The sequence below is a fragment of the Dunckerocampus dactyliophorus genome, chromosome 10 (assembly GCF_027744805.1).
Source record: "Dunckerocampus dactyliophorus isolate RoL2022-P2 chromosome 10, RoL_Ddac_1.1, whole genome shotgun sequence".
NCBI lineage: Eukaryota > Metazoa > Chordata > Actinopteri > Syngnathiformes > Syngnathidae > Dunckerocampus > Dunckerocampus dactyliophorus.
This window is the reverse complement of record NC_072828.1, coordinates 26,268,285-26,295,798: the sequence shown is the minus strand read 5'-3', so window position 1 is coordinate 26,295,798 and position 27,514 is coordinate 26,268,285. Positions and strand designations below refer to the sequence as shown.

At 41.3% G+C, this 27,514-nt stretch overlaps 1 protein-coding gene across 17 annotated transcripts in view; it reads right to left on the bottom strand.

Annotated features, from left to right (window-relative positions):
• ptprsa (protein tyrosine phosphatase receptor type Sa) overlaps window positions 1-27,514 on the bottom strand; it is a 294,585-nt gene that overhangs the window by 62,328 nt on the left and 204,743 nt on the right. For 9 of the 17 annotated variants that reach the window (XM_054790816.1, XM_054790828.1, XM_054790815.1 and 6 more), the window contains 8 exons: window positions 19,860-20,180; window positions 16,505-16,698; window positions 14,506-14,532; window positions 13,424-13,541; window positions 4,985-5,578; window positions 3,905-3,999; window positions 2,161-2,411; window positions 730-817 (listed from right to left, as the gene is read on the bottom strand). In XM_054790816.1, the coding sequence (XP_054646791.1) occupies window positions 730-817; window positions 2,161-2,411; window positions 3,905-3,999; window positions 4,985-5,578; window positions 13,424-13,541; window positions 14,506-14,532; window positions 16,505-16,698; window positions 19,860-20,180 (1,688 nt within the window). The remainder of the gene's footprint in view (window positions 1-729; window positions 818-2,160; window positions 2,412-3,904; window positions 4,000-4,984; window positions 5,579-13,423; window positions 13,542-14,505; window positions 14,533-16,504; window positions 16,699-19,859; window positions 20,181-27,514) is intronic. The other 8 variants (XM_054790821.1, XM_054790822.1, XM_054790830.1 and 5 more) reach the window with 2 other exon arrangements.

Here is a 27,514-nt window from a genome sequence, read left to right as displayed (position 1 = left end):
CCTGTTGTCTGTGTGCTATTATGTAGTTGAATAACCTGCCTTTCAAATAAAATGCATGTTCTTGGTCTTGAATTTAGCTAAATACATTTCTAAATACTGCGACTTATAGTCCAGCGCGACTTATATGTTTTTTTTCCTCTTCATGACGCATCTTTTGACAGTCTGGAAAATATGATAAATATATTGTATGCAGGGAGTATTATTTTCCTAGATTAGACGACGATGAAAGTATTGTTACTCTCGTCAATAAAAGTAAAAGACCTGATAAAACAAGTTGTTTTTGTGAAAAAGTTATGCATGACTGTGCTCGATCTTACCTGAATTAGATTTAATAAAAGAAATTGTTGCACACATTTGATCACAAACTGCACATGAACACACACTAACTAACAAACTGCAGACAGCAGTGGATACTGAGCACGGGGAAGGAATGTAATCCCAAATCCAATAGGCCTGGTTGCTGTAGATCTGGCATTCAAGGTGACCTTGAGCTATGGTGAGAGTAGCAAATGAGTGTAATTCGCTCTTCTGCTTGCTTCAGAGGAAATTAGCATAGCGGACATGTTTGCCTGTTATGTTCACAGTGCAGTTTGCCAATTATAAAATGAAAAAAAATGCATTCATGATATTTCTGTCATAATATTCATTTCTGTTAGCAAATGATCCGATTTTTATATCAGTACTCTGATTAATCCTTACCGATGTGTACTTTTCTGCCACCACCCTTACCTCATCCATGTCCATCTCATCAGGAGTCTTTAGATTCTTGACAGCCCCTGAGGTCATTTTCAATGGCACCACAACCACATAGAAATTCCTTTGGAAAAACCCCCACAAAACCCCCCCACAAATATTACATTAGAGGAAACATACAACCGTCTCTCTCTTGAAACGACACTCAACAAAAGTATAAATGCAACACTTCTGTTCTTTTTGCTCCCATTTTCCATGTGGCCAAAAGGCCTGTCTTTCTGAAATATTGTTGACAAATCTGTCTGCATCTGTTTTAATGAGCACTTCTCCTTTGCCAAGATAATCCGTCCACCTCACAAGTGTGACATATCAAGATGTTGATTAGACATCATGATCATTCCACAGGTGTGCCATAGGTTGGCCACACCAAAAGGCTAAAGTAAAATGTTAAGTTTAACAGGCATCAAAAAACCTGCCGGGATCTGGTGTGCCCACCATTTGCCTTTTGGCCTTTTGTTGTGGCCTTGGGTTGGCCACAAAAAAGGTAAAAAGACTGTGCCCACTAAGAGATTTGGACGTATTTGTGAAAAATATTTGAGAGAAACAAGTGTTGTGTTTATATTTTAGTTGAATGTACAGAGGGATGTTGGCAAAAGTATCAAACTTAACTCATTCAATACCAAAGACGGAGTTATACGTTTTTATAAACCCAAATGCCCGATCCCAACAACGTACTTACACTTTTTTTCAGTTTTTTTGCACGAAAGGCAAAAAAGGTGATGACGCAACTCCCCACTAATGGATTTCACTTCAGAGCAATTTTAAGCCATAAAAACGGCCACAAGGTGGCAGAAGTGCATTTGATAAGAGCTCAGCAGAGATCATGTGGACGGAAATAACATGCATGACAGTAAGGAGGAAGTGAGAGAGCCTGGAGGAGTGCAGTGTGCAGAAGATTACGCATTGCAGGGAAATTTTAACGTATGCACACGTGCACGTGGTGTTATATTTTTAAATAAATTGATATTTTGATGTAAAACAACCCCTGTTTTGTGTTGTTTTCGTTGTGGTACAGTTTACATATTTGAGCTGTCACAAAAGCAAAAAAAATTGTGTCAAAGTAAAAGTTCTGCTTTTCTAGTTGGGAACTGATATTTTCCTGAAACTTACAGATGTTCTACTGTTGATTACTAAAGAACGGAAAAAGGTAGAAACAAACTTTTTTTTTCTGATGAAAGACGGGAGTCTAATCTTTCTTTTGGTAGGTTCCATGTTTGTATAGCCATAGAACATAATATTCTGTGTTCCTTGAAAGATCCGTCTAAAATGGCCGGTACTGAAGGGGTTGTCTTTTGAAAAATGTCTGGGATTGAATGAGTCATTTGGAAATTCAATCGTGCGTCTCTCATGCTATAAATGTCACACATTCCAGTTACTTGAGATCACCACCACACATGGCATACTCACTTGACATCCTTGCCATCAACTGGTGGAAAGGACATGGTGAGAATATTGTCAGGCTCAGCATAGATGTCCAGCTTCGGTTTCCTGACCAGGATGAGCGGTGCCGTCCTGGCAACCACGCGGTGTTTTGGCCCACCATCCATGCTTTCTTGGCATGTCACCCTGAACTCATAGGTGGTGTTGTGCCTGAGCCCAGTAATGAAGACCCTCAGCTGCCGGGCATCCACATCCATCTTCTGACGGTTGTAGTCAATCTAGGGTTCAATGCATGGTTCAGAATTTGACTCAGTAATTGCTGCTTGAACAGATAAGTAGGTGGACATAACGGTGTTTCAAAAGACTGATGGATTACTGGGTGATGGCATAGCGGGAGTAGTTTATTTGGATTTTATTGATGAGCTCCACTGTGGGTACAAAATATCGACACTTTTCTGAAGGAGTTAATTAACCAAGATGTGGTGGGCTAGATCCCTTAGTTCACCCTGCCTGAGTTAACCCTTAAGTTCAAACACTAGGTGGAGCTACTGTCTTGAACAAGAGTCTCCACAAGGAAAGCAATCACAGAATGAAATTTGTTCAGGTTAACCATAAATGGCGGAACCAAAGAGAGGTAAGATTGCAAGCGAGAGCTATGAGTGGATATGCTTCTCGGAGGCTGACATTACTCCCCCTTCCAGTAGGGCAATGCTTTTCAAATAGTGGGGCAGGCCCTTCCCTGTCTTTTCTGTCCCCTAGTAAGGGCATGACAGAAAATAATTGAGAACCACTGCACTAGGGTAGGTAGGTACCAGTGGCTTGTCTTGGAGCTAATTAGCCGAGCTAACACTTTGCACCATAGGCTATGCTCACACTGCAGGTCAGGTCTGATTGTTTTTATTTGCTCAAATGTGACCTGTACCTTGTTTTTTCATGTCAGTGTGAACAGTACGATTCAAACTTTTTCATATGCGACCCACGCCTCATTCGGATTTCCGATGCTACTGCAGTCTGAGCGCTTAGATCACATATATCCGACCTATATGTCAGAGAAAGACATGTTGTGCCAAAACTTGGGCAAAAGTACTTCTTGTCATCCGGAAATGAATTTTTAAATCTGTCAGTGACACCGCTCAAAACAATATCCCACCACTCCTGGCTCCGACATCCACCCACACACTCCTCGGAACAGACGTTGCGGCAAGTTCCCCACAAACTGCCACAGCCAAAATTCTCGCCCTCTTCCTTCTAAATCTCCCTCGCAAAATAATTTAGTGAAGCAAATGTTGACTCTCGTTACACAAAGTCCTTGAAATTGCCACAAAAGCCCAAAGGACAGCACAAACCCCGGAATGTTTACTTCTGTAAACACATGGCAACACTTGTGACGTTGTGTTTTGTGCGCCAGTGCATCGCTTCCCTACAGTTATTGCTGTAGTCATACTGTAGTAGTCATAGTAGTAGTAGTAACACTCTCAGCGCACATTAACAAGTTGCATGCTTTAAAGAGCAAAGGCAACACGTGTCCACTTTTTAAAATGTAAAATGCAAATCATTCAATAACTCGTCCTTTAATAAGCTGTTGCTGTTACTGTTAACCTATAATAACACAAAGCTTTGTCTTTAATACTGTATGTTTACAAAATATAACAAAAATATATTAAAATATCAAAGAGACTTTGACTTTCCAGTATGCGGCCCTCAGTGGAAAAAGTTTGGACACCCCTGCTCAGGCGACGGTAGTTACTTTGACACTTTTCATCAAACTCACCGTGCATTTGTATGGGGACCTGCTTTCAGAAAACTTCCAAGCAAGGACAACTGTGGTCTTGGTTGCCCACTTGATGGTAAAATTCTTTGGAACATCTGTTGAGTTGGAAATGGGGAAAAAAAACAGCGAATTTTCAGCAAACAGTACATTTTAAACCTAGAAGAGTTTCAGATTGGTTAAAACAATAGAGTTGTCGTTCCCCTGCAACGCTCCTCTGGTTTGGAGAGTGAGTGAAATTCGGTGAGCTGTTATTGGCTGTGAGAAGGGCAACGCCGTTGGTTAAGACACATAGCACGCAAGACTCATGGAGGACAAACCCATGGACTACAAAAGGTGTGCCCACTGGCGAGCTCTCATCTGTAGTGCCAACCGATCTCACTATTTTTTGCATATAAATCTAAGTTGGCGATGAAAAACAAGCAATCCCAATGCCAAGTGTTCCTACAGCTCTCCTGACTCTGGGTTGGCACTACTGACATGCTGCCAAGCGGGCATTAGGACAGACCCAAACACAGCATGCTAACAGTCCTCTGCAGTGCATCTGGGGGGGTACCATGCCACAGGCTGTCCCTCAATGGGACAGGGAAAAGTGGGTAGCAGAATTAGGGAGGAAAACAAAACAAAAGGGGGTCAAAAAGGGAGCAATATCTTAAAACCTTAAAATCAAATTAAGGAACCAAGCCCAGATTACTGTCCTGATCAAAAGGTCCAAACACTCATTGTGACAAAACAGCCCTACCTTCATAAAAAATTGGGGGTGTGAGATGGCATTAGCTGCGTGAGTGTGCCTGGAAAAGGGCTGCAAGGATGACTGGAGGAGTGTCTGACAATAAAGCACTTACCTTGGTTGTCTAGGCTGCTCTCCTTGCCCTCACAATGACTGACTATGACTTACTGACTTACTGGGTTTACCTTGTTTGGGTTAGCGAAGTGAGTATCCGGCGGAAAACATTTCAATACTAATATTTTCTTTCTTGAGGAAGAGTGCAGGTGGTTTGAAGGTGTGGTAGTTTTTTGTGAGCTTGCAAAAACTCCCAAGCCCCTGGCAACTGGCTCGGGAGAGAAACAGGCAAACCCTACCTGTTGGATCATTGGCCACCGTCCGGTACTGGATAGGTGGGCTGTAGGGCCCGGGACCTACAATGGTGTGTGCACGAATTTTCACATCGTAAGCAGAGTTTGGTTTGAGGCTGTTGAGCACATAGCTGGACAGATTGGGGGGCAATCGGAGCTCCTGTGGCGCTCCTCCGCTACTCGCTTCCTTGTAGGCCAAAGTGTACTCTGTTATTACGCCATTCCTCTCGGCCAGCACTGGTGGAGACCAGGACAGCTGCACAGAGCAACATGTCACATTGGAGCCTTGGTTCATTTGAGGATATCCACCTGGTATATTCTCTGGTACAATGAGTTCCACACCAGCTTCCTCCCCAAAGCCCCCTCTGCTTTTGGCTGACAGTTTAAAGTGGTAGGTGGCCCCCCGGTGAATGTTGCCCACAGAGTACTGTCGTTCTTGGGGAGAAAATTCTAGTGTGGCCAAGGGTGTGACATCTTTCCGACCAAACTGGAGCCTGTAACCTTGCAGGTCCATGCCATTTTTCAGGTCTGGAGGGTTCCAGCGAACCAGAGCAGATGTTTCCGACTCCTGAGTCACTGACAAAATGGGTGGACCAGGCACTGTAAACAAAAAAAAAAAAACACTGTTACTTTTATATGAAGAAGCGGTTTGTATGCTTCACAGACTCATGCCCACAAAGCATAATGTCCTACACAAAGTAAATTAAGTGTGTGTACACGTGCAACTTTAATGTACCATCATTTAATTGTGGTAAAAAGAGATAAAAGCATGAATCAGAATGTAAATCATTAGGTATTGTCTGCTAAGCATGTGTCACGCACTATATTGCACACCAGAGTACGGCCCCGGGGCAACACCTGGTCTTTTGCTGTCCCAGCTCGTGCAAGGTTAATCGAAATGGTGAAATAAAATTGACGATGATGCTTCTGAAGGTATACTTTTTTGTGTATGTACGTACTGCACGTCACTTACGTCCACAGCCTACGAATGTACATCTGTGGGCGCACAACCTTCCCCTTATATTTACCTTCACAGTTTTTAACAAAACATGGACTGCCAAGTATTTATTTACTGAAGTCAGAAGTAAAACTGTTTACTTGGTTAAGAGATCACCTTATTTAAGGCCTACAATTTAAATCGCCATTATGAGACCAGAAACCTGACTGACCACCAACAGGCACGGACATCTGAAGCATTGCTCGCGAAGCTGCAAAAGTCTCGTCTCCCATCTATTCTTTGCAGATTTTCCCTTGACAAATGAGGTTTTGGCTCGGCGTATTTTAATCATCGCATTTACTCTTACCAGTCGCATCTTGTCAAAACAATGCCATTTTTCTGCTTTTATAATGGGATATAATTAATATTAAAACTAATTTAGTTCAGCCTGTTGGTCCGGCCCTCCACAATATTTTCTTTCTCATGGGGAAAAGTCATTTGTAACCCCTGGTATATTGTGTTATCTTTGTACCCCACGTCTCTCCCAAAGCACGGGCTCCAGTTCAACCGAGAACCTACTGAGGACAAGCGGTATAGAAAATGGATGGTTGGGTTGTGTGATCTGAAACAGAGATACGTTAGGATATTCCCATTTCCCTTCCTTTCTTTTTTTTCTGCATAATGGACGTCATGATATGGGAGGAGACCCGGGTCTCATGTTGCCAATCTAGTAGTGCACTGTGACATAATTACAGAGGAATTCAGTAATTTGGAGAAGCCATTAAGATTTTGAGCCTGTGTACATGTGCCTGCATATAGTATGGATTCAAATTCCTCCTAAGTAAACGCAGAAACATCTTTCTCCTCATATTATTCATTTCCGTTTGCTAATGGTCTCCACTCGGCTGGACCAAGACGAAGATGATGTCTGATGATGATCGCTGACGGTAATGGAAGGGTGGGGGGGTGTAGAGTGTTGGGTGAGACGAATGCTTCTAATTCGAGTCGTCCACATACTAAAGCTCAGCTTGATGTCATTTAAAAACCCACTCTGGCTTCATGATCACCCCTAATCAAGGAAATGAAATCAGATATAATGCTAATGTGATGGCTGAATGTTTGAATGTGGGAGTGAGATTGCTATCAAAAAATCTATGCTTTGCTAGCAACCTCAAACAAAGGCTGTATTTCCCCTTAGAGGGCAAGAAACGTATTATTACTGGAATAATGTACTGTATTTTCCTGATAAAAAAAATTGTCAGCATTTACATTTTGCACTGTTGGAGCTTAAGGAGGGTTGTTTCTCTAAATGTGCCCCGCGATTGGCTGAGGACTAGTACAGGGTGTACCCCGCCTCTCGCCAAAGTCAGCTGGGATAGGTTCCAACAACACGCGACCCGAGTGAGACAAGTGGCATAGAAAATGGATGGATGGATGGATCATAAGGAGGCTGTAATCAAAAGTTTAGAACCACAGCCTTTAAAAGCCAAAATATTCACAAAAATGTGGATCCAACGTTGTTTTCTGTCAGTTATCTGCACTGTCACGATCTCTTAATGGTGAACGCAAAAAAGCTTTCCCTCTTTGAACGCAGTCGGATTGTTGAGCTGCATAAGCAAGGCCTCTCGCAGTGTGCTATTGCTGCTGAGGTTGGACGCAGTAAGACAGTCATTTTAAACTTCTTCAGAGATTCAGAGGTTTATGGAACAAAAAAGTCAAGTGGTAGACTCAAAAATGTCACCAGCCCTGAGCCGCAGGATCCAACGGGCTTTCTGTCAAAAGACGGGATGATCCTCGTCCCAAATGAAGGTTGTTACTGGTGCTGAGTGCAGTCTAATAACCATCAGTTCATCTACAAGAGAAAGGTTTTAACAATAAAAACATATTAAAAGGCCTCGTCTCCTTCAACACCACAAAATTGCCTGTTTGGAATTTGCATGAGCGTACCAAGAAGAAAGTTTTATTCTCTGATGAGGAAAAATGCAACATTGACGGTCCTGATTGCTTCCAACATTACTGGCATGACAAGAAGATCCCACCTGAGATGCTTTCCACACGGCACAGTGAAGGGGGCGCCATCATGATCTCCCCTCAATGGAACAATGGAGCTTCATGTTGTGCAGGGGTGTCAAACGGCAGCTGGCTATATGGAGATGTTGCAGGGGACGTCCCTCATGACTGAAGCCCTCGTCTGTGTGGTAATGACTGGCTGCAGTTCACAATGCCCGCCTGACAAAACACTTCTTCCAGGAGAATGACCTCAACTCTTTTCGGCCATGTGTGTTCCCCTGATCTAAATCCAATTGAGAACATTTGGGGATAGATGGCAGGGGAATTTTCCAAAAATAGACATCAATTCCAGAAAGTGGATGCCCTCCGTGAAGCCATCTTCAACACTTGGAGCAACATTCCTCCTAGCCTGGCATCAAGCATGCCCAAACCAAATTTTCAGATTAACAAAAATAGTGCAGCTACTCATTACTGAGTCCTTGGGTGTCTTGGGTGTGTTTTTTGAGCTATGGTCTTTTTGATCAACTATTTCAGTTTAATGGTTGTTTGCAATGAATTGCTTACTGAAAACATTTTGTCTCACTTTCGTTTCTTCTTTTTTGCATTTTGAAGCTCTACTTGGAGCCTCCTTAAGATCCAACAGTGCCAAATGTAATTCCTGTCATTTTTCAACTGGTCTTAAAATTGGGATCAGTAGTGCTTTATAAATATTCACTTTCGGAGTGTGAATCAATAAGAATGAACTATAATAAAAATAATATAAGTATGGCAATTAATTATTGCAATTAATAATTATATTGCAAGGAAAAATGATGACATAAATGACGGTGTTTTGTTGATGGCGTATACATTGTGTGGTGTTTTAGACAGAGACAGCAAGGGCACGGTGCACAGCGTTCGATTGGTTCAAAAAAGAGAGGGATGAGGAAGGTGAAATAGGACGAAGAGCAATCTGCTCCAAAGAAAAATACTGGAGGTAGAAATAAATATTTATCTCTGTGTGAGTGTGTGTAGTGTACATGAATAATTCTGCGATCCTTAAGGACCTTGATTGTCCCTCGGTGGTCATCGATCCACTCTCCCGTCCCGTCCCCTGCTCTCCACGCCGCCCAACACCCCCCATAATCATCTCCCACTCGCCACCCGCTGCTTCCCTTCCTCTGCATCCAATTCAGGTTCTCTTCTCTTGTTCAATCCCTTTTTGTGGGCCTCCTGGCACGTTTCCTATCAGGCCACAGTATTATCAGCCTGCTGTTGACACTCACTCAGCCTGATGGAGAACGTAGGGATCATGTTTCCCTCCCATTTCTGCCCTGTCTTGCGAACGCAACACATGGAGCGTTTACACACAGACCCACCGCCGCTGTACTTGTCTGACGGTGTACATGTATGCACATGTCAATTACCTATACACCCTGGAGGTAAGGCTTTCTTGCCCAGAGTCCCTTGACCAAATAACACCCAGAGCTCCCATCCTTGACACATCATATAGACAGTCTTGAGGCTACATTCTGTCTGTGGATATAAATTAAGGGTGAAGTGTATTAGATATTTTTTAACCTTGAAAAGGTCAAGACGAATCCATCACTCTCCCATTTTTTATCTCCGTCTGCTTTTAATGTAGTGTGTCTCCTGCGGAAGGGTATGCGGAGAAGGTTCATGGATGGGTTTAATTTGTAACGCAAGTAGGGTCAAGGAGCCAAAACTACACAAGGAAAATATAATGTTTTGCCGCAGGCCGTCATGTTGTCATGTAATTCAAAACATTGGTTAAAACCAGGAGATCGGGAAGATCTGGGTTCGATTCTCCGTTGGGCATCTCTGTGTGGAGTTTGCATGTTCTCCCCGTGTGTGCGTGGGTTTTCTCCGGGTACTCCGGTTTCCTCCCACATTCCAAAAACATGCATGTTAGGTTAATTGGAGACTCTATTGTTGTTGTTCATAGGTATGAATGTGAGTGTGAATGTTTGCTTGTCTATATGTGTCCTGCGATTGGTTGGCAACCAGTCCAGGGTGTACCCCGCCTCTCGCCCAAAGGCAGCTGGGATAGGCTAAGGACAAGCGGCATAGAAGATGGATGGTTGGGTTAAAACCATTATGATATAATATGGACTCTAACCTCGGTTGAAAATGTACGCCAAAATTTTGCCTCGGTCTGCGTACATTTTCCAGTTAGCGTACATTTTCCGGTTAGCGTACAGTATGAACCACATATTGTTGTATTATGAATACACTGGTCCTTATTAGCATCCTGAGCTTGCTAACAAAATGGCAACCAGAAGCGGAAGTCGGCTATGTCGCCCATCTATGATATCATCAGCGGTTGACTGTCAAAAACGTTAACACAAAACACGTTTTTATAGTTTTACATGCATAAAACAATTCCAACTGACTGTAAATGACAACTGAAAGGGCTAAATGAACATTTAAGCTTACTTTTACTTTCACTGACAGCGAGTGTGGCAGCGAGATCAACACTTTCCTCTTCAACAACACCTTCCCGTGTTGTCATGAGTTATTTCTTGAATTCGATAGTGTTTCTCACCTTCCGTATCAAAATGCAACTTCCTTTCGCTCCGTTCTGGGTTACTTGACGTGAGAAACACTATTTCATTAAAACAGGAGGGTGGTGTTGAAGAGGAAGGTGCTGATCTCGCTGTCACAAGGGGTCTTTGGGAACGGTCACGTCAAGAATCACATCTTCAGTGAAGATAAAAGTAACCCTAAATGTTCATTTGGCCCTTTCATTCATCATTTATATGGATTTATGTGCATTTCAAGTTGTTTTCTGCATGTAAAATTACAATCGTAGAACTACAAAAACGCATTTTGGTGTTTTTGGCTTCGTGAAACAGACTAAATGGATTTACATGATTTCTAATGGGAAAAATTTATTCTGTCAGCGTCCATTTCAGTTAAGAGTCAGACCTTCTGGAACTAATTAATGACGCTAACCAAGGTTCCACTGTCAAACAAATCAAAATAGTATTGGATGGTTGTCAAACTGGAGAAAATCCTTCATAACTGTACAATGTACTGTTCAATGTCATTAAAGACGCACATATAACTACAACGTGTTTGACTTATGTGGTGGTTTTACATGAAATGAAATATTTAAGAGGTCGAGGACCGGAACACAGGCATTGCTGTTGGTGTACATGGTTGCAGCCTCTCTGCCTTCCTGCACGAAGTTACTAAAGATTCAATGAGTTAACTGGGGCTTAGGTTTCAAATCTGCTTCCTGCACTCAACATTGATGTTAAGTGGCTACACATCACACTTATTGCACATGCAGCCCTACACATCATTTCACATGTGCAACAATGCCATTGCAACAGAGATTACTGAGCATTAGTAAGCTGTAAAGCTGTAAAGCTTGGTATATATTTGACAAGCTGCAATAGGCAAGGCAAGTTTATTTATAGAGCACTATTCCTACACAAGGTAATTCAAAGTGCTTTACAGACAAGAAGGGTAAAATCACTTCATAAAATCAGAAAATTCATTCAAAGTGAAGACTTCAGATAAAATACTTTCAGTTGTCAAATGCACAGCTGAACAGAAGTGTTTTCAGCCTGGATTTCAACATCGCCAATAGCAATTTTGTGTGGACAGACAGAACAGAGAAAATATGTTGCCTTCGGTGAGCATAAGGAATCACAAGAAAACATTGAAATATGCTACTACCTTTGAGACTGTGTCTGTAAGTAATGTGCAACAGTAATGATATGATACCTGTGTGGATTGAGAAATGGCGTAATTTTGACAGCAGTGTTGTTTACTTAGGACACAAATGTATGTCTAGCTTGGAGATTGAAGCTGCTGTGTCAGCCACTGACTAACTAAATACACACATATGATTTCCCGTCTATTTAAATTAATTTGTGAATTCAACAATGAAGTTTGGTATTCAAATAAGGCTGTTTGATACATTTCTACACATCAGGATGCGTCCAGGTGTCATGGCACGTAGTAAAAGTGTCTTCTTCAAGAATTTTTCATTTTTTTAAGGGGTAAGTTTTTTATTGTATCCCATATACTTAAAAAATTGACTTTGCCTTCTTCTCTTGTGAATTTAATGTTGTTAGTCGCTCGCTTTTTTACCGGGAAATGCGACTTATAGTCCAGTGCAACTTATATATGTTTTTTTTTCCCTCTTCATGACATATTTTTTGACTGATGCAACTTAAACTCTGGTCAATTTATAATCCGGAAAATACGGTATATTAATGAATAAATGAATAGTCTCCTTAAAGCTTTCTAATGGTTCTAAGTTTGCATGTATTTGTGTGTAAATAAGCAAACCACTGACTAGATTTAGTGGAGCCCACAATTTAATTTAGATTTGGAAAATGGTTGGTGCTAATGTCTGGGAATATTCTCATTCATCCAGGTGATTGTATTCTCAGGGCATCCAATCGATTTCAACTGGACTGCTCAGTTTGTCTTCGCAGACGTTTCGCCTCTCATCCAAGCAAGCTTCATCAGTTCATGCTCAAAGACTAGGTGGGACACACACCAGTCAGACTAGATAGGACAGCCCTAGTCTAGTTCATGCTCAAAGACTAGGTGGGACACACACCAGCCAGACTAGATAGGATAGTTCTAGCCTGAGAGCCTGCTGCAAGATCCAGTCTATTTATCCTCTAATGGAGGAGGCAGATCCAGATAGGAATGGTGGGCTCTTTAGTGGTGTCATATGACGATGGTTAGGATACAACGGAGCGGGGCCTCTGCCCGCCAACGATTGTCGTTTGGTTGGTGCTAATATTTAGAATTATGTGCAGTTTTTGTAAAAAAAATAAATAAAAATAAGCATGCTAAATCAGTCCGATGATGTTTATGTGTTTATACTGTACTTGAACTACTGGTAGATCTGTTAATGTCTGAAAACTGAAATAAAATTAAAAAAAGACCATTTTACAATATATTCGTAAAAGTCTGATGACTTTTCAGAGCAATAAAATTCTAAAATTCTTCGTAAAAAAACCCTACTGCAAGTGAAGGATGACAAGAAAAAGACAACCTCGTCTCTTGTCTCTGTTTTCGCTTCCTTTACACGTCTAAGAAATAAAGAGGAGACTTGTTTCCCTTTGAGGGACATGTTCAGACTGGCATGTATCAAGTGAGGTGGCCCGGACAGGAAGCCGGAGAGTGACACCTCTCACACTTACCAAGAACTGTGGGTGTCAGCAGTGTGTTTGGCCATGTGTGAAGTACAGTATAGAAAACAAATAATACCGCCAGGGCTGCCCCTTTACCACCGGTTCTGTTCATTTTTATGGACAGAATTTCTAGGCACCGGCAAGGTGTTGTGGTTGTCCAGTTTGGTGGTTTAGGATCTCATCTCTTCTATTTGTGGATGATGAGGTCCTGATGAGCGCATGAGGCTCTGACCTTCAGCATTTACTGGGGACCGTAATATATCCTACCGAGCGTCCTACAGTTGTTTATAATGTTGTATATGCGCTATAATGTTCAAACACGGTTGCACTGACCTGCACCTTTGGTCACCACCAGTTTGGGTTTACTCCGCGCTCCATCCCCCTTGGTGGTGTATGCCGCCACCGTGATGGAGTAGGTGGTGTCCGGCTTCAGTCCTCCGATAACCATTTCCTAAGACAGACATCAAAGAACGGAGCCAAACATTACATTTTTGCTTTATTGTCACCCAACTTTGCACCTCAAATGGATTGTCTCCTGGTCCTTCTTGCATTAAGTGCTACATGTCCCTCGGGCATTTGGGAAACGATCCATTCTGCAGAAACCTAACAGCTTCCAAGATGGTCGGATATTAGACGTGTAAATCGGAAGTAGCCCCTCCCCCACGTAGCCCTTTAGCAAAAACTCCTGTCAATACTGTTACTTTGCAATAAATGCATTCTGAATACATCCTAGCCGTTTACAAGGAGTTTTAAAATCAGCCATTATGTTTCCTTTAGCTCTTTTGAAAGGGAGCCTTCTGATCAATTCTTATGAATCTTTCAAGAGGGAAGGTTTGGATGAATGCAGAATGAGGTTTTTAACAGGCTGCCCGGCAGACGGATGGGAGAGGTCAATAAAAGTAAAGGAGTTTTAAGCGCAGTGTTGCACTTTAGACGGCATGCGTGCAATGCAGATGAACCAGGATTTTGGATGCACACTTCAAAATTAGGATCACTAAAGAAATGTCTCCGTGTTGAAAGAATCATGCATGGACATCAGGTCTTACGATAAAGAGGTAAACGACTGGTGCACACACTACAGGAGGAACTAACAACCTTCTATGGGGCGCCAAAGGTTCAATCAAATTGCTTGAAGGATCACAAAAGAAAACAACACCAGAGCACAAGACACACAGTTTAACGAGACACAGCAAGTAGCATTCCAGGCACAATGGGCAGTGGATAATACATCAGCTACTGACATGAGTGTTTTCCTTTGTGGCAAAGAGATACCCCTTTATTTTCACCCTCGGAGCAGAGCTGTTACCCAACTTACAAAAGGATTGACGTACTTTTACAAATCATGCCAGGCTGATGCAATAGCCGCTGTTCCCTTTCCAGCTTCACAAAGCACTCAAGTGGAACTTCGTACTCACATATTCAGCGATATCGTCCGTTTCCCACTAACAACCCCCCGCCAAAGAGGAGAGTGCAAGTGAGATAGCAAAATTTTTGTAAAGGAGAGAACAGAGAGGGAAGAAATAGGATTGTGAGAGATGGGGGAATTCAAGGTTTGGGTGCAGAAGGTTGGTATCAGAAGCGGGTCACTGGTTTTTGTGCTGCCAGAAGAAAGAAGCTGTTTAAAGTCTATGTTGTGACAAGCCGAGACAGGGTCTTCCTACAGGGCCTGATGGCGTTACTCTAGTGTTAAATCATCTATAGGAAGAGCCCGGAGTGCTATAAAAGCTTGTAAAAGCTTTCAAGGCTTTTACGGTGAGGTCATCGCAACAAAAAAAATGCGATATTTTGTCAGGAATGTGAGACTGCAGGTCCCACACTGTGATTTAAGTACTGCATCATTTTGGTCACCTAAAAGCTTAAATGTACTCTTGGTGTGGGTGGTGTACCTGTGTGAAGCTGACCACCAGCACGACGCAAAATAGTTGCAATCGTTTGTGCTCGGTTTGTGCAGTTAAAATAGTCATTTGCGCTGTTTTTGTTTTTTTTAGTTTTTACAGATTATTTTATAGGTCATCGAAAGTCCACCGAGGCCCCCATTCGCTCCGAGTAAAACAAGAAAATTGTTGCAATTGTTTGTGCAGTTTTGTGCTGTTTTTATTGATGAGCTGTTATACATTATTTTATAAGTCACCCAACAAACAAAAGCAAAAAAAAAGTTGCAATCGCTTGTGTTGCTTTCATTTTTATAATTTTATAGGTCAACGGAAGTTCCCCAGCCGCCATTCGCTGCAAATGAAAAATAAATAATCACTAGTATTGTGCTGGTCTGTGCTGTAAAAATTATCGTATGTGCTTCTGTACTTTATTTATCACATCCGCTAAGCGCAAGCACGGAGGTTATATTGTTGCCGGCGTTTATCTTTGTCTGTCTGTCCGTGTTTAAAATAACTGGACAAGTTCTGAATGGATTTGGATGAAATTTTCAGGAATTGTTGAAAATGGAATATGGAAGAACTGATTAAATTCTGGGTTTGATCCGGACCACCGTCTGGATCCAGGAATTTTATAAGGGATTCTTTAACATTGTGAGATAGGACCATTTTCGGCATGTGTGCATATAACTCCACACCAAAAATGGCCAGAGCACTTGGGAAAAAAAATACAGGACGAGTTTCCATCAGGTTCTACAAAATATCAAAGACTGATCCAAAAAATGCAAGATTATTATTTTGGTGTGAATGACAGGACTCATTGTGCCAAAATTATCGATTGTGCTTTTCTAATCTGTAATAACTCTAAAGCGAAAACAGATCAAACTGAGCACAAAGGATTGTAACTATTTTACCAGTTTTGCATGGTTGGGGGGGCCAACTTGATGCATGCGGATGACCTGACCTCATTCATGCTGCAAAAAAGAGATTCTTTTTTTTATTCCTACATTATGTTGCTCAGAGTACAAGTATTCTTTTATCTGTTGCTTACACTTTTTTCCCCATTTGAATGATTGCTGTGCACACAATTTTGGCAGGGTTACATTGTGTTGACATGTTTGTAAAAACAGTAAAACAAAACTAACAACAACAACAACAAAAGAGATACAGTGGTGGTGAAATGTTTTCATGCTAATTACAATCCTTTTTATCCCAGACTGAACAATCAGCACTTTCTTTCAGTCTTTGCATGTGGCCATGAACAAAGGGTCCAGATAATCCTAATAAAAGCCAAGAGGGGAAAGTTGCACAGAAAGCGTGAAGCTTTGATTACATTTCTCGGTATAAGAAAAAGTGGGGAAAGAATATTGCAGTAATACGATGAATATCCTTGCGGGAAGACAACCCGGATGACCTCCAAAACTTTTTTAACCATTACATCCGACGTTTGTTGTCGCAGTGTGTTAACAGAAGTGATCGCAATACAAATATGCATTGATGCAGTGCCAAAAAATAATCACTGAGGACACAGAGCTGGTCATACCTGGGCATCAGCCAGCATGACATCCTTGATCAGGGGCAGTCCCCTGGACTCCCCATTCTCCACACGGACATAGTGGACCTGGTAGCCACGGATTTGACCGTGCTGCTTTCCAGGCATGAGCGAACGCCACATCACCTTAAGTGCAGTGGAGTTTAAGACCTCCACCTCCACACGCCTTGGAGGGCCGCCAGGAACTACAGAAAACACATTTAAATCCTAGTGTTAATGTATAGGCTAAACGATGATGAATAAAAACACATATGCATACAAAATGCCTCTAAACGATTGCATATGCTCTGCCATAGTACAAACATTATGGTAGTAGTTGTCATTTGCTTTGTTTTTCATCACTGTATGAGGAACAGAATATGTATAGACAGCCATACAATATTATTATATTGTTTATAAACTCTATATTGCCATTCCCTTCTAGTATTGTGCTTGGCATCTAACAAGGCACCGGACAGTTCAATGGCAATGTTGACACCGTTTTCTATCTTCTTTGTCTGTCCGCGGGTTTATAAAGACAGGGAAATCTGAAATTCAATTGTGCAGTAAGTGAAACGGTGATATCCCTGCAAATTTGCAGAATTTTGGTAAAAAGAATAACTTACCAAAAAAAAAAAAAGTTTTCAGAAAATTGGCAGTTTTTTTCTCATTTACCCTACGTGGACAATAATTTAAAAATGTGTGATAATACGGGTAAAATGTCCAGCACATACGTACCACTGTTCAAAAGCCCACCATTTTTACACTTTATGCTTCACTGACTGTTCTTTCGTCAAGTGTTGAGATTTCGCACTTTGTTCGGTGGACATTTAACGCACCATAAACGCAGACGTGAAACGTGTATATAACTCACTTATGTACTGTATATCTCAAGATTCAAGAGATTCAAGATTCAAGAGAGTTTTATTGTCATGTGCATGTGCATCTGACTTCGATTCCACCTGTTCCATCTTACGTGGCTGTCTGGAGCTGAATCTGATCTAAAAATGACAACAGTCACTCTTATTGCAAATGTTGATCCGAGCGGGAGAGTTTAGAGACGGAAGCGGCACGAGCTGTGTGTCAAAAGTGGGCGTTTTTATGGATTTTCACCATTCGCTGATGGCGCTGGAACGTAATACCTGCAAAAAGCGGGCATCTACTATATTGTACATACTTCAGTCTAATGCAGGCGGGGTTCAACACAATGCATATTAGCACTTTCTCTTACTTTCTTACTTTTATTATGTCCAGCATTTGCCTGTTCTGAGATGGATGCTAACGCACCATCATCATCCTCTAGGATGTATTCCAAAAATCATGCCTTTTTTATTTCTTTGGATGTTTTTCTGTTATAGTCACTACAAAATTACAGAAGGCTATTTTCATTTCTTTGGAAACTGTGCTGTACTTTTCATCTTTTGCACTTGCCTTAAAACAGGTGAAAACAAAAACAATATAAGCACGTCTAACATTTGGGCCAAATACAGTAAACTGTAGGTGGCGCAAAAAGGCTCCAAGTGCTCTGGTAATGCCAGCCATCTATCAATGATCCATGTACTAAGACAGGCACACCACTTGATAAATATCTGTTTCGTAGTTCTCTTCCTCTGTTGTTCAGCAAGGCTGCAGGTTTACTTATTTTACACTTTAGGTTAGGGGATTTTGGCAGATTTATCTTTAATGAGCAAGTAACTTAAAACACGTTATACGTATGAATTGTGTTTCCCTCACAGGGGTGTCTAGACATTTTCCACCGAGGGCCACATACTGAAAAATACAAGGATGCAAGGGCCACTTTGACATTTTGTAAAGCAACATGCTAAGGAGTTATTTATATGTCAAGAAAAAAAAAAAAAAAAAACAGCATCTCAGCTTTGTGATATTGTTGAAAAGGCATATTATTAGTATGACATTCTGCAAATTGGTCTTTTTGTTCCCATTTTTGCTGTTCATTCACAAATTTGAACTTTTTCCCCAACCGAAATTTTCCAAATATTACAACTTTATTTTGGGTTTTTTTTGTGTTTCTCATATTACAACTTAAAAAAAACAAACAAAAAAAAACATATTTTTTGTCTTGAAATTTCAATTTGGTGCTGCTAAAATGACATATTACAAGTTTGTTCTCGTAAAATTGAAACTCTTTTTCTTGTTAGAATAAAACATTTTTATCTTAATATTTTGACTGTTTTTTTTCCCCATTTCTGCTGCTGTTTTTTTTTTTTCCTATTTCAACTTTCGTTTTGGAAATGTTCTTGTAGTCATGACTTCATTTCCATGATAGTTTGACTTCATTCTCGTTACATTATAACTTTTTCTGCAACCTAATTTTCCAGAAATTACAACTTTAATGTTTCATTTCTTTCTTATTTTATTACGATTAAAAAAAAGGTATTTTTTTTCTCTTTAATATTTCAGCATGACTTTATTTTTCCTCACAATACCACGTAAAGCTCGGAAAATTACAACTTTTTCTCGTTAGATTAAAATTTTCCTCTTAATATTTTGACTTCACTCTTGTAAAATTACTGCTGATTTTTCAGGTTTTTTTTTTTTCTATGTTTCTTGTTCAATTATAATTTTAGAATGTGCTGTGGGCCAAAAAACAACAACAACAAAAAGCTACAGGCCACAAATTGCCCCTGGGCCGCACTTTGGACACCCCAGAGCTATCACCTGATCTGCTCTGTTTGTTCCGGAGAAAGTCATGCTCAAGGACACGAGTACTAATGATAAGGAACACGAGTGATTCTAGTACGTCACCTTTTTACAGTTGGAAGATCTGAGCCTCAGTGGGCACACATCTGTCTATTCAACCTCCAGCTTACCGCTGCGACCATAAACGTGTAGAAATATGGCTTTGCTGGGGGGAAAGCACCCATAAATGCTAAATGGCTCTCGGCTGAGCAATGGGATTCTGTTAAAAGCCGGGCAGATAAAGCCCGGACGTAGGGGTGGTACAACGATAGTAAAATACATTTAGTTAATTATGCTTTAACAGTAAGACGCCCAATTTTTTCCCAATTGTGAGTTTAAGAGGTTTCTTTACATATGCTTTTATGTTACTTAGAAAGGAAAATGAAGGCTTCCCCCTGTATCATCCGAAGGCTAGTCCAAAAGTACTATTTAGAAAACAAAACAGTATATTTCGCTTCTCCTGGTCAGAGCCTATAACATCCATGACAACGATTTATGAAGGAGGCAATGAGCACAAGACATCTGCATGAAAGTCAGCTATGCTAACGACACTACCAATGCCCCAAACGATATTCTTATCAAGCGGTCAAGGGAATGTCTAGTTAACACTAATCAAAGGCCGATACGATACTACCAATTTAGTAAACACATATATACGTTCATGTACCGTCTTCATCGGTCCGGCAGTTTAAGGGCTCGCTTTCAGGGCCTGGCCCAACAACCGTGAAGGCAGACACGGTGATGCGATACTGGGTCCATTTTTCCAAACGCTGCAGCAGCACCTGTTCTTCGGTGGCAGGCACGGTGGGCTCCTCCATCGCCTCCACATCGTCACCGCCGCCCTCTGACTGTCCCACCACCTGGTAGCGCACCCTATACCCCGCCAGGACACCATTCTGACTCCTCAGTGGCGGGGGGCGCCAACTTACCAGCAAGGTGGTGGAGCTGGTGCTGCTGCACTTAATGTCTTGAGGGGGTGCTGAGGGATCTGGCGAGGTGGACAGTACAGAAAGGAAGGCGGAAGGTGGGGAGGAAGGAGGGAGGGAGTAGAGGACCGGGTAGATGGGTAAAGAGGGAGGAAGGGGTGAAAAACAAAAAATACAAAAGATGGGAGAGATAAAGAAAATGATAAAAGGAAATTTGCAAAATTCAAACAAAATTGAAAAAACAAGCAGGGATGCAAACTTTGGAACAAACAAAAAAGAATTGTCAAGCAAATGTGAACAAAAATGAACAAATTGAAAAAAGCTTATAGTGTAATAATGAAGCAAGAGGCAATAAATACAAATATATAGTATTTATGCTCAAACAGCTGACTTATTTTTGTTTTATTTTTTTGACTGATGGCTAACATTTTTAGTTCCTCTGAGGCAGGTGTCCCAATACATTTGCAAAATCATTGCTCACAAAGCCAGCATGAAATAATTCAGTCTTTCATTAGTTTTACTGATTCTTGCTGGCTTACGTAGGATCTCATGCAGCTTGCTTTTAAATTTAGGATCATGGGGAGGGAAGATTTCTTCCAAACTACAGTGGTGTGGTGTAAAAAGCGTTTGCCCACTTCCTGTGTTCTTATTTTTTGCATGTTTGTCATAATTAAATGTTTCAGATCATCAAACAAATGTAAATATTAGCCGATGACAACGCAACTGAACACAAAATGCAGTTACTAAATGAAACTTTATATTATTAAGGTAGAAACAAAATCCAAGCCTCCAGTACACGCCCTGTGTGAAAAAGTGATTGCCCCCCCAGAAAGTAACTGAGATCTATCAGTCTGGAAAAGGTTATAAAGCCATTCCTAAAGCTTTGGGACTCCAGCAAACCACAGTGAGAGCCATTCTCCACAAATGGCCAAAACATGGAACAGTGGTGAACCTTCCCAGGAGTGGCCGGCCAACCAAAATGACCCCAAGGTCAGTGTTCATGACTCCACCATAAGACTCCCACTGGGCAAGACACTGGGCAAAAACGTCCAGCATGGCAGAGCTCCAAGACAAAAACCACTGCTGAATAAAAAGAACGTTAACGCTTATCTCAATTTTGCCAGCAAAAATCTTGATGATCCCCAAGACCTTTGGGAAAAACACTCTGTGGTCTGACGAGACAAAAGTTGAACTTTTTGGAAGGTGTGTGTCCCATTACATCTGGCGTAAAAATAACGCCGCATTTCAGAAAAACAACATCATACCACCAGTAAAAATATGGTGGTGGTAGTGTGATGGTCTGGGGCTGTTTTGCTGTTTCAGGACCTGGAAGACTTGCTGTGGTAAATTGAACCATACATTCTGCTCAAGGAGAATGTCCGGCCATCTGTTGGCGACCTCAAGCTGAGAGGAACTTGCGATCCAAAACACACCAGCAAGTCCACCTCCTCCACAGCGCTGTAAGAGACTCATTGCTGCTCAGGGTGGCAGAACCAGCTATTAGGTTTAGGGGGCAATCACTTTTTCACACAGGACCATGTGGGTTTGGATTTTTTTTCTCCCTTAATAACAAAAAGTTCCATTGTCATTGACTAATATTTAAATTTGTTTGATGATCTGAAACATTTAATTAAGTGTGACAAACAGCAAGTAGGCAAACACTTTTTCAGACCACTGTACCGTATATTAAAATCTAGAAATAAACATAAATCTGCCAACAATACCTTTGACTGATCTGTATAGTGAGTGCTCACATAGCTTGTGTTTGGCCACCAAGTGTGGTATTAATATATGACTAAAAAGAGAAAATAGACTCCAGAAGAAGCCCTGTTCATTATTACATTTGGCGTTATGGAATGTAAAAATTGCACAACTGAGAAAATAAAACATCAGTATTCCACAAAAAATTACTGTTATAATAATAAAAAATATATAGAACATGAACTGCAGGGGGGTATACTGGGAGATGCATTTTTTTAGTAACCCATATGATTAAAAATAAACAACCGTAACAGTTAACATAAGAAAACATGGAAAAAAACAGGATACTCCACATAAGCAGAAAAGAAAGAAAAAGAATAGTAACAGGCAACGTCTGCATCATACGTACCTGGCTCCCACTAACACAACATTTCAAAGACTTTCTTACCACCAGTCCTGGACTACAGCAAGTGCTGTCTTTCATAGCATTCCCGCCATTTAGACGGTTTATGACAGCAACCCCAATTTAGAGTCAGGTGCCGTCAATTTGGGGTTCTCTGGGGTAAGGCCCAATTTTTGGAAACGTTTATAGTCAGCATTCTGCTGTAGCCAGGGCTGCTTCAGACTCTTGTATGTTTGGGCCAAGGGGTCCACAAGACTGTGAGAGGGGAGGCTGTAGGCTTTTGCGGCTGGCCACGAACACTGACACTCTCATTTGTTTACAATTTGCTCAAATAAATCCCATTTCATAGCACTGTGACTTTGCATCTTGGTGACGCTTACTGTCAGTTTGAAGTTAGTTACGGAAACACAACCAAAGGAGAAAAGCTCGAACTGACGTGTCCGTACAAGGTTAATGACACTGCACAATGGCTGGTCACTTTTACTAAAACAACGCTAATATCACGATAATGAATACGTCAAATAAAATGCACGTTGTGCTATCAGAGAGAGCCTTGTGGTTGACAACAAACAGGTCAAGACCTCACACACAGTTCCCAATCCCTTCTCTGTGTCCAACGGGCTTATTTACTTACGGTTTTACTGGATTTGGAGCCTTTCAGCTTATTTCCACTGCCCGTATTGTATTTGCAAAACTCTCCCCGTCAACAATGATTGCTCAGTCCTCAATCTTTGTGATGTAGTAAAAGAGCTGCGAATGTGACAGCGGCCGGGCTATCGTCGTGCACAGGCCTCCTCGCACCCGCCTCAACGGTTTAAGACCAGCTCCGGCACAGCTTTAATAAAGTGCATTGCCCATGAAAGAATCCAGCAGTAGGATTATGGATTCTAGAACTGTAGAACCACAGAAGAACCTCCGCTGATGCTTTTCCACGAGGTTCTTTTGATGCTTGCATGACACCAAATTATTTCACGTCTATCCTTCTATTTGACACCAGGGAACCAAACTACCGTATTCTCTGGAGTATAAATCACACTTATAGAGTACTTTCTTCTGCCTTAGAGACTATGTGTCTGTAAGTAATGTGCAACTATAATTATATGATACCTGTGTGGACTGAGAAATGTGGTATTTTAGACAGCAGTGTTGTTTAAATAGGACACTAATTATGTCTAACTTGGAGATTGTAGCTGCTGTGTCAACAACTGACTAACTAAATACACCTCTCGGTTGATTTTAATTAATTTGTGAATTCAAAAATGAAGTTTTGGTGTTAAAATACGGCTGTTTGATACCTTTCTACACACTGGGATGCATCTGAGTGTCAAGTCACAAATTAAACGTGTCTTCTTCAAGGACATCCTGGCATTTATTGAACAAGTAAGTTTTTATTGTATCCATACACTTAAAAAAAAAAAATCTGACTTCAAATGCCTTGATGCTGATCTTAGCACTTTCGCAGCACATACCAGTATTGGATGATTCACGTCATCAAAAACAACCAAAGCATTTTTAATCAGCAAATAAACAAATCTGACAGTCGGTATGGGAAATGTGTTCTCATCAGCAGTGTCAATGAGCAGGACGGTCGCATTTGGGCATCATTATAAAATTAATCTTCCTTGATGCCAAATGTCCATGCAGCATATAAAACAAATGCTCCAATACATCTAAAAAGCTTGCGCAATTACAGTAAGTGGTAAGGCTAAACGGCTTGTTTGGCTAAATACGGAGGATTTAGACTGTGCTGCTTTAATTTGAGAGACAACGCTCGACTGGCTACTGGCAGGTCCGAGGTATAATCTAAACGTGTAATAAAGCCCAACAATCCAAGGGAATGGCTCGGAGCTTATAGCAAAGCATGAAATTAATTCTGAAGCTATGAAATGGGATTCCTATCTGTGACTCTGTGGCCCTGCAATCCGCTAGTACCTACTCCCAGGGACCAACCATGCCTTATAACTGGGTAATAGCAAGACTGATGCTGGGAGCCTGCCCGCTTCTCTAATTGTGGACCCACTCCAGCCACGTCTCAACAGTCTCACAGTAAATGGTCTCTGCATCTGGTCTGACTATGGCATCACAACCCAAGAGGCCTTGCTGGTTCTGAATGAGGACCACTGTTGTGAGTAATATCAGGTGTACTTTTGTGCCGTAATATAAGAATCAAGAGGCCCAAAGAGGCTACTTGACTTGAAAGGTTAAAAGGAAATTAATTATCACAATTTACAGCTACGTACTTTCGACAAAGTGGTCCTCATGACAATAGCCTCGGGTGATGTCACTTGCACTGAGTACAAACTTTAACAATATGCAAACATTTTCTATTTATATGACAGAAAAGGACAACCACTTCCAACATAATGCCCGTCTTTCTTCTTACTTTGTGGCAAAGGGTTTCAGTCTGCCAGCAAATACAGTTTGTTTTCCGACAATTACCGAACACTTCACTCATTTACATAAAATACACAGGAATGTAGCTCCGTTCAGTTAATTACACAGTCAGATATCTGTGCTAGCCAAAGGCTGTCTATCGATTATTTTTACTTTCTACATTAGCATTGCCCGTTTGTCCAAATACTTGTGTTGTGCTGAAAATGGAGGTACGGTAATCCCTCTTTTATCGTGGTTAAATGGTTCCAAGACCCGACCGTGATAATAGGATTCCTTGTTTATAAATGGAATGATTTCATAGTTAGATGTCATAGAAAACCTGTTTACGACCTTCTAAGTATGTGTTTTAACATTAATAGAGCCCTCAAGACATGAACAAACACCTCTAGAGTCACCTTTACACTCCTACTACTCAATATAGCCTACATAATAGAACTAAATAAGAAATTTAAGACATAGATAAGACAAGAAAATGACATACTGGGTTCATAGCTGCGTTTCATCTTGCTGTGGGTTATGGCCGCAACAGTAGCCCATGTTTTTATGAGGGATTTTTATTCGAGATTATGGTCCCTGTTGTGAGATAATTCAAACCGCCAATAAAAGTCCAACAGTCGTCCAGTGGGACGACTGTAGTGTTTGACACCTTCTTCATCAAAATGCTGGCACTTGCAACTTTCTTTGGCCCCATGGTGGGTTATTTTGCAGCCGTGATCAATAAGAAAAGCAGAGACTTCTGGCCTAACTGTGTGACTTCGAAAAGAACTACAGAGTTAAGCGCAGATGACATCATAGACGGGCGACGGAGATAACTTCCGGTTCCTGTTTCCAAATTAGTAAGCTAACAGGTTGCTGACAAGAATGTTTTGTGATTAAAAAAATACATATTCGCAGTGTATTAATAACATGACAAGATGCGCGCTGACTGGAAAATGCACACAAACTGAGGTCAAATTTTTTGCTGTAAATTTTCGACGTTTCCAAAAAGCGGGTCAGACGCTAACCGAGGGTCCACTGTGTTAGCAAGCTAACAAGGATGTTTTGTGACAAATTTGTGATAAGAAGACAACATTTTGCTGTAAATTTTCGACATAATAATTTAATAAGCATTTTCGACTGAAAAACATGCTAACTGGGGTGTACAGTAACCAAGGTTCCACTGCATTCCATGCCAAAACTCCCAAACTTTAAAATGAACCGTAAAATATTTACAAGCAAATTACCATGGCTTTATCTCTGGTAGTTTTTTTTTAAGAATGGCAGACTGAATCCCTGAACCCATAACATCACTTACCTTCAGACATCCCAAAGCTACATTTAATGTGTTGTCAACTACATTTCTGTCTCAGTCTGGGATTTTTTTTTTTTTTTTACCTACACAGTAAAGGCTGAGTGTTGACTCCCAAAAACGCTCAATAAAACATATTTCCTGAGAGAGTTCACGGGGCTAAGGCAGGACCATAGAAGTGGAGTGGATAGAAAAGGTAGAGAAATGAGCAGTGAAGTCGTACACACTTGAGAAACAATGGTCAACCCTTTACACATGACTGACACTGACTCTGTCAACCAGTGGTTCTGTTTTCTGTAACGGTGTGCCAAGCACGAGCCCCTTTTCTCAAATACTAACGCATGTTGCGTGTACTGGATATGGCACTATGCTTGTAGCTGGCTGTGGTGGATTTAACTTTTAAAAAAATAGCAGCAAGCTACAGTTTGGCACAATGTCAAACTAATATCCATTAGGACAACCCACAAAGTAACTGAAGGCAATAACATAAGTAATAAATAAATAACTCAAAACTTTTAAAAGACTCAATATACAAGGGAGGGGATACAATGTGAGCAAGGCCATTCCAAGGACAGCGTTTGTTCCTTTGCACAGTGGAACAAGTGGCAAGGGTAGAAAGGGAAGGGGTGGGGGTGGGGGGCTGATGAGGATGAAGATGAAGAGTGTATCCAGCCCAATGTGGTTTATTGTTCAAGAACAAAAACACAGCTAAGGAAATAGTAGACACAGTGACAGGTGAAGATGGACAAATACACCCAAGAGACGCCAAGTGAGGAATGGAAGCTGGAAGAACATAAATTATATTTTCATGCCTGGAACCATCAACAATGCAGTGATCGACTTGTAATAGCACCCCCAGGGGGCGGAGTGAGTGTCGCATGCAACTGGTGCTCTCCTCAGTGACTCTGCACTGTCTGTGTAGCTCTGCTGCTCGGAAATAAATACAAAAATCAAATAAAATAAAACTGTGAGGTGGTTGCTCCAAAGTCCCGAAGCCCAGACTTGGGGGTGGAAAGCAGCCAACAAGTTGCACTGGTAGAAACAGAAAATGTGTTAAAGGACGTCTCCTCCTTCACCATGGCTCTCCGATGCGCACGTCAATGTTTTATCACAAATTGTGTTGGAGAAGGGGTGTCAAACTCAATCGCACGGGGGGCCAAAAGTCAGAGCCAACTGTAGGTTGTGGGGCGAAGAGGACATTTACTGGTGCATCATCGGTGCACACACACAGATGCTCGTTTGAAGTTGCGAGCACGACAGGACATGTCCCAATCATCCAAGCTGAAAATATAGTAGTTACTATCCACTTGTGTGGATGGACATTTCTTTTACATTAGAGTGGAGGTGTGCATTTTTACGTGTCTGTTCAATCCTGCTATGGTTGTTTTGGCGTGATTGTTGATCAACCACCTCTTCGTCACTCTCTCAAAGTGCGGGGAAAAGCTACAGTATTTTATATCAGCACAAAAACATCACAATCCGCCAGATGTGTAACCAGGAAGAGTTTGCAGCTGTGGAATGGGCAGGTTACGTATTTGTCAGCACACTTTGCTGTAGTTAAAATGATCACATTTGACTGACCTCACTGAGGTGTTATTTTGTACAGGCTG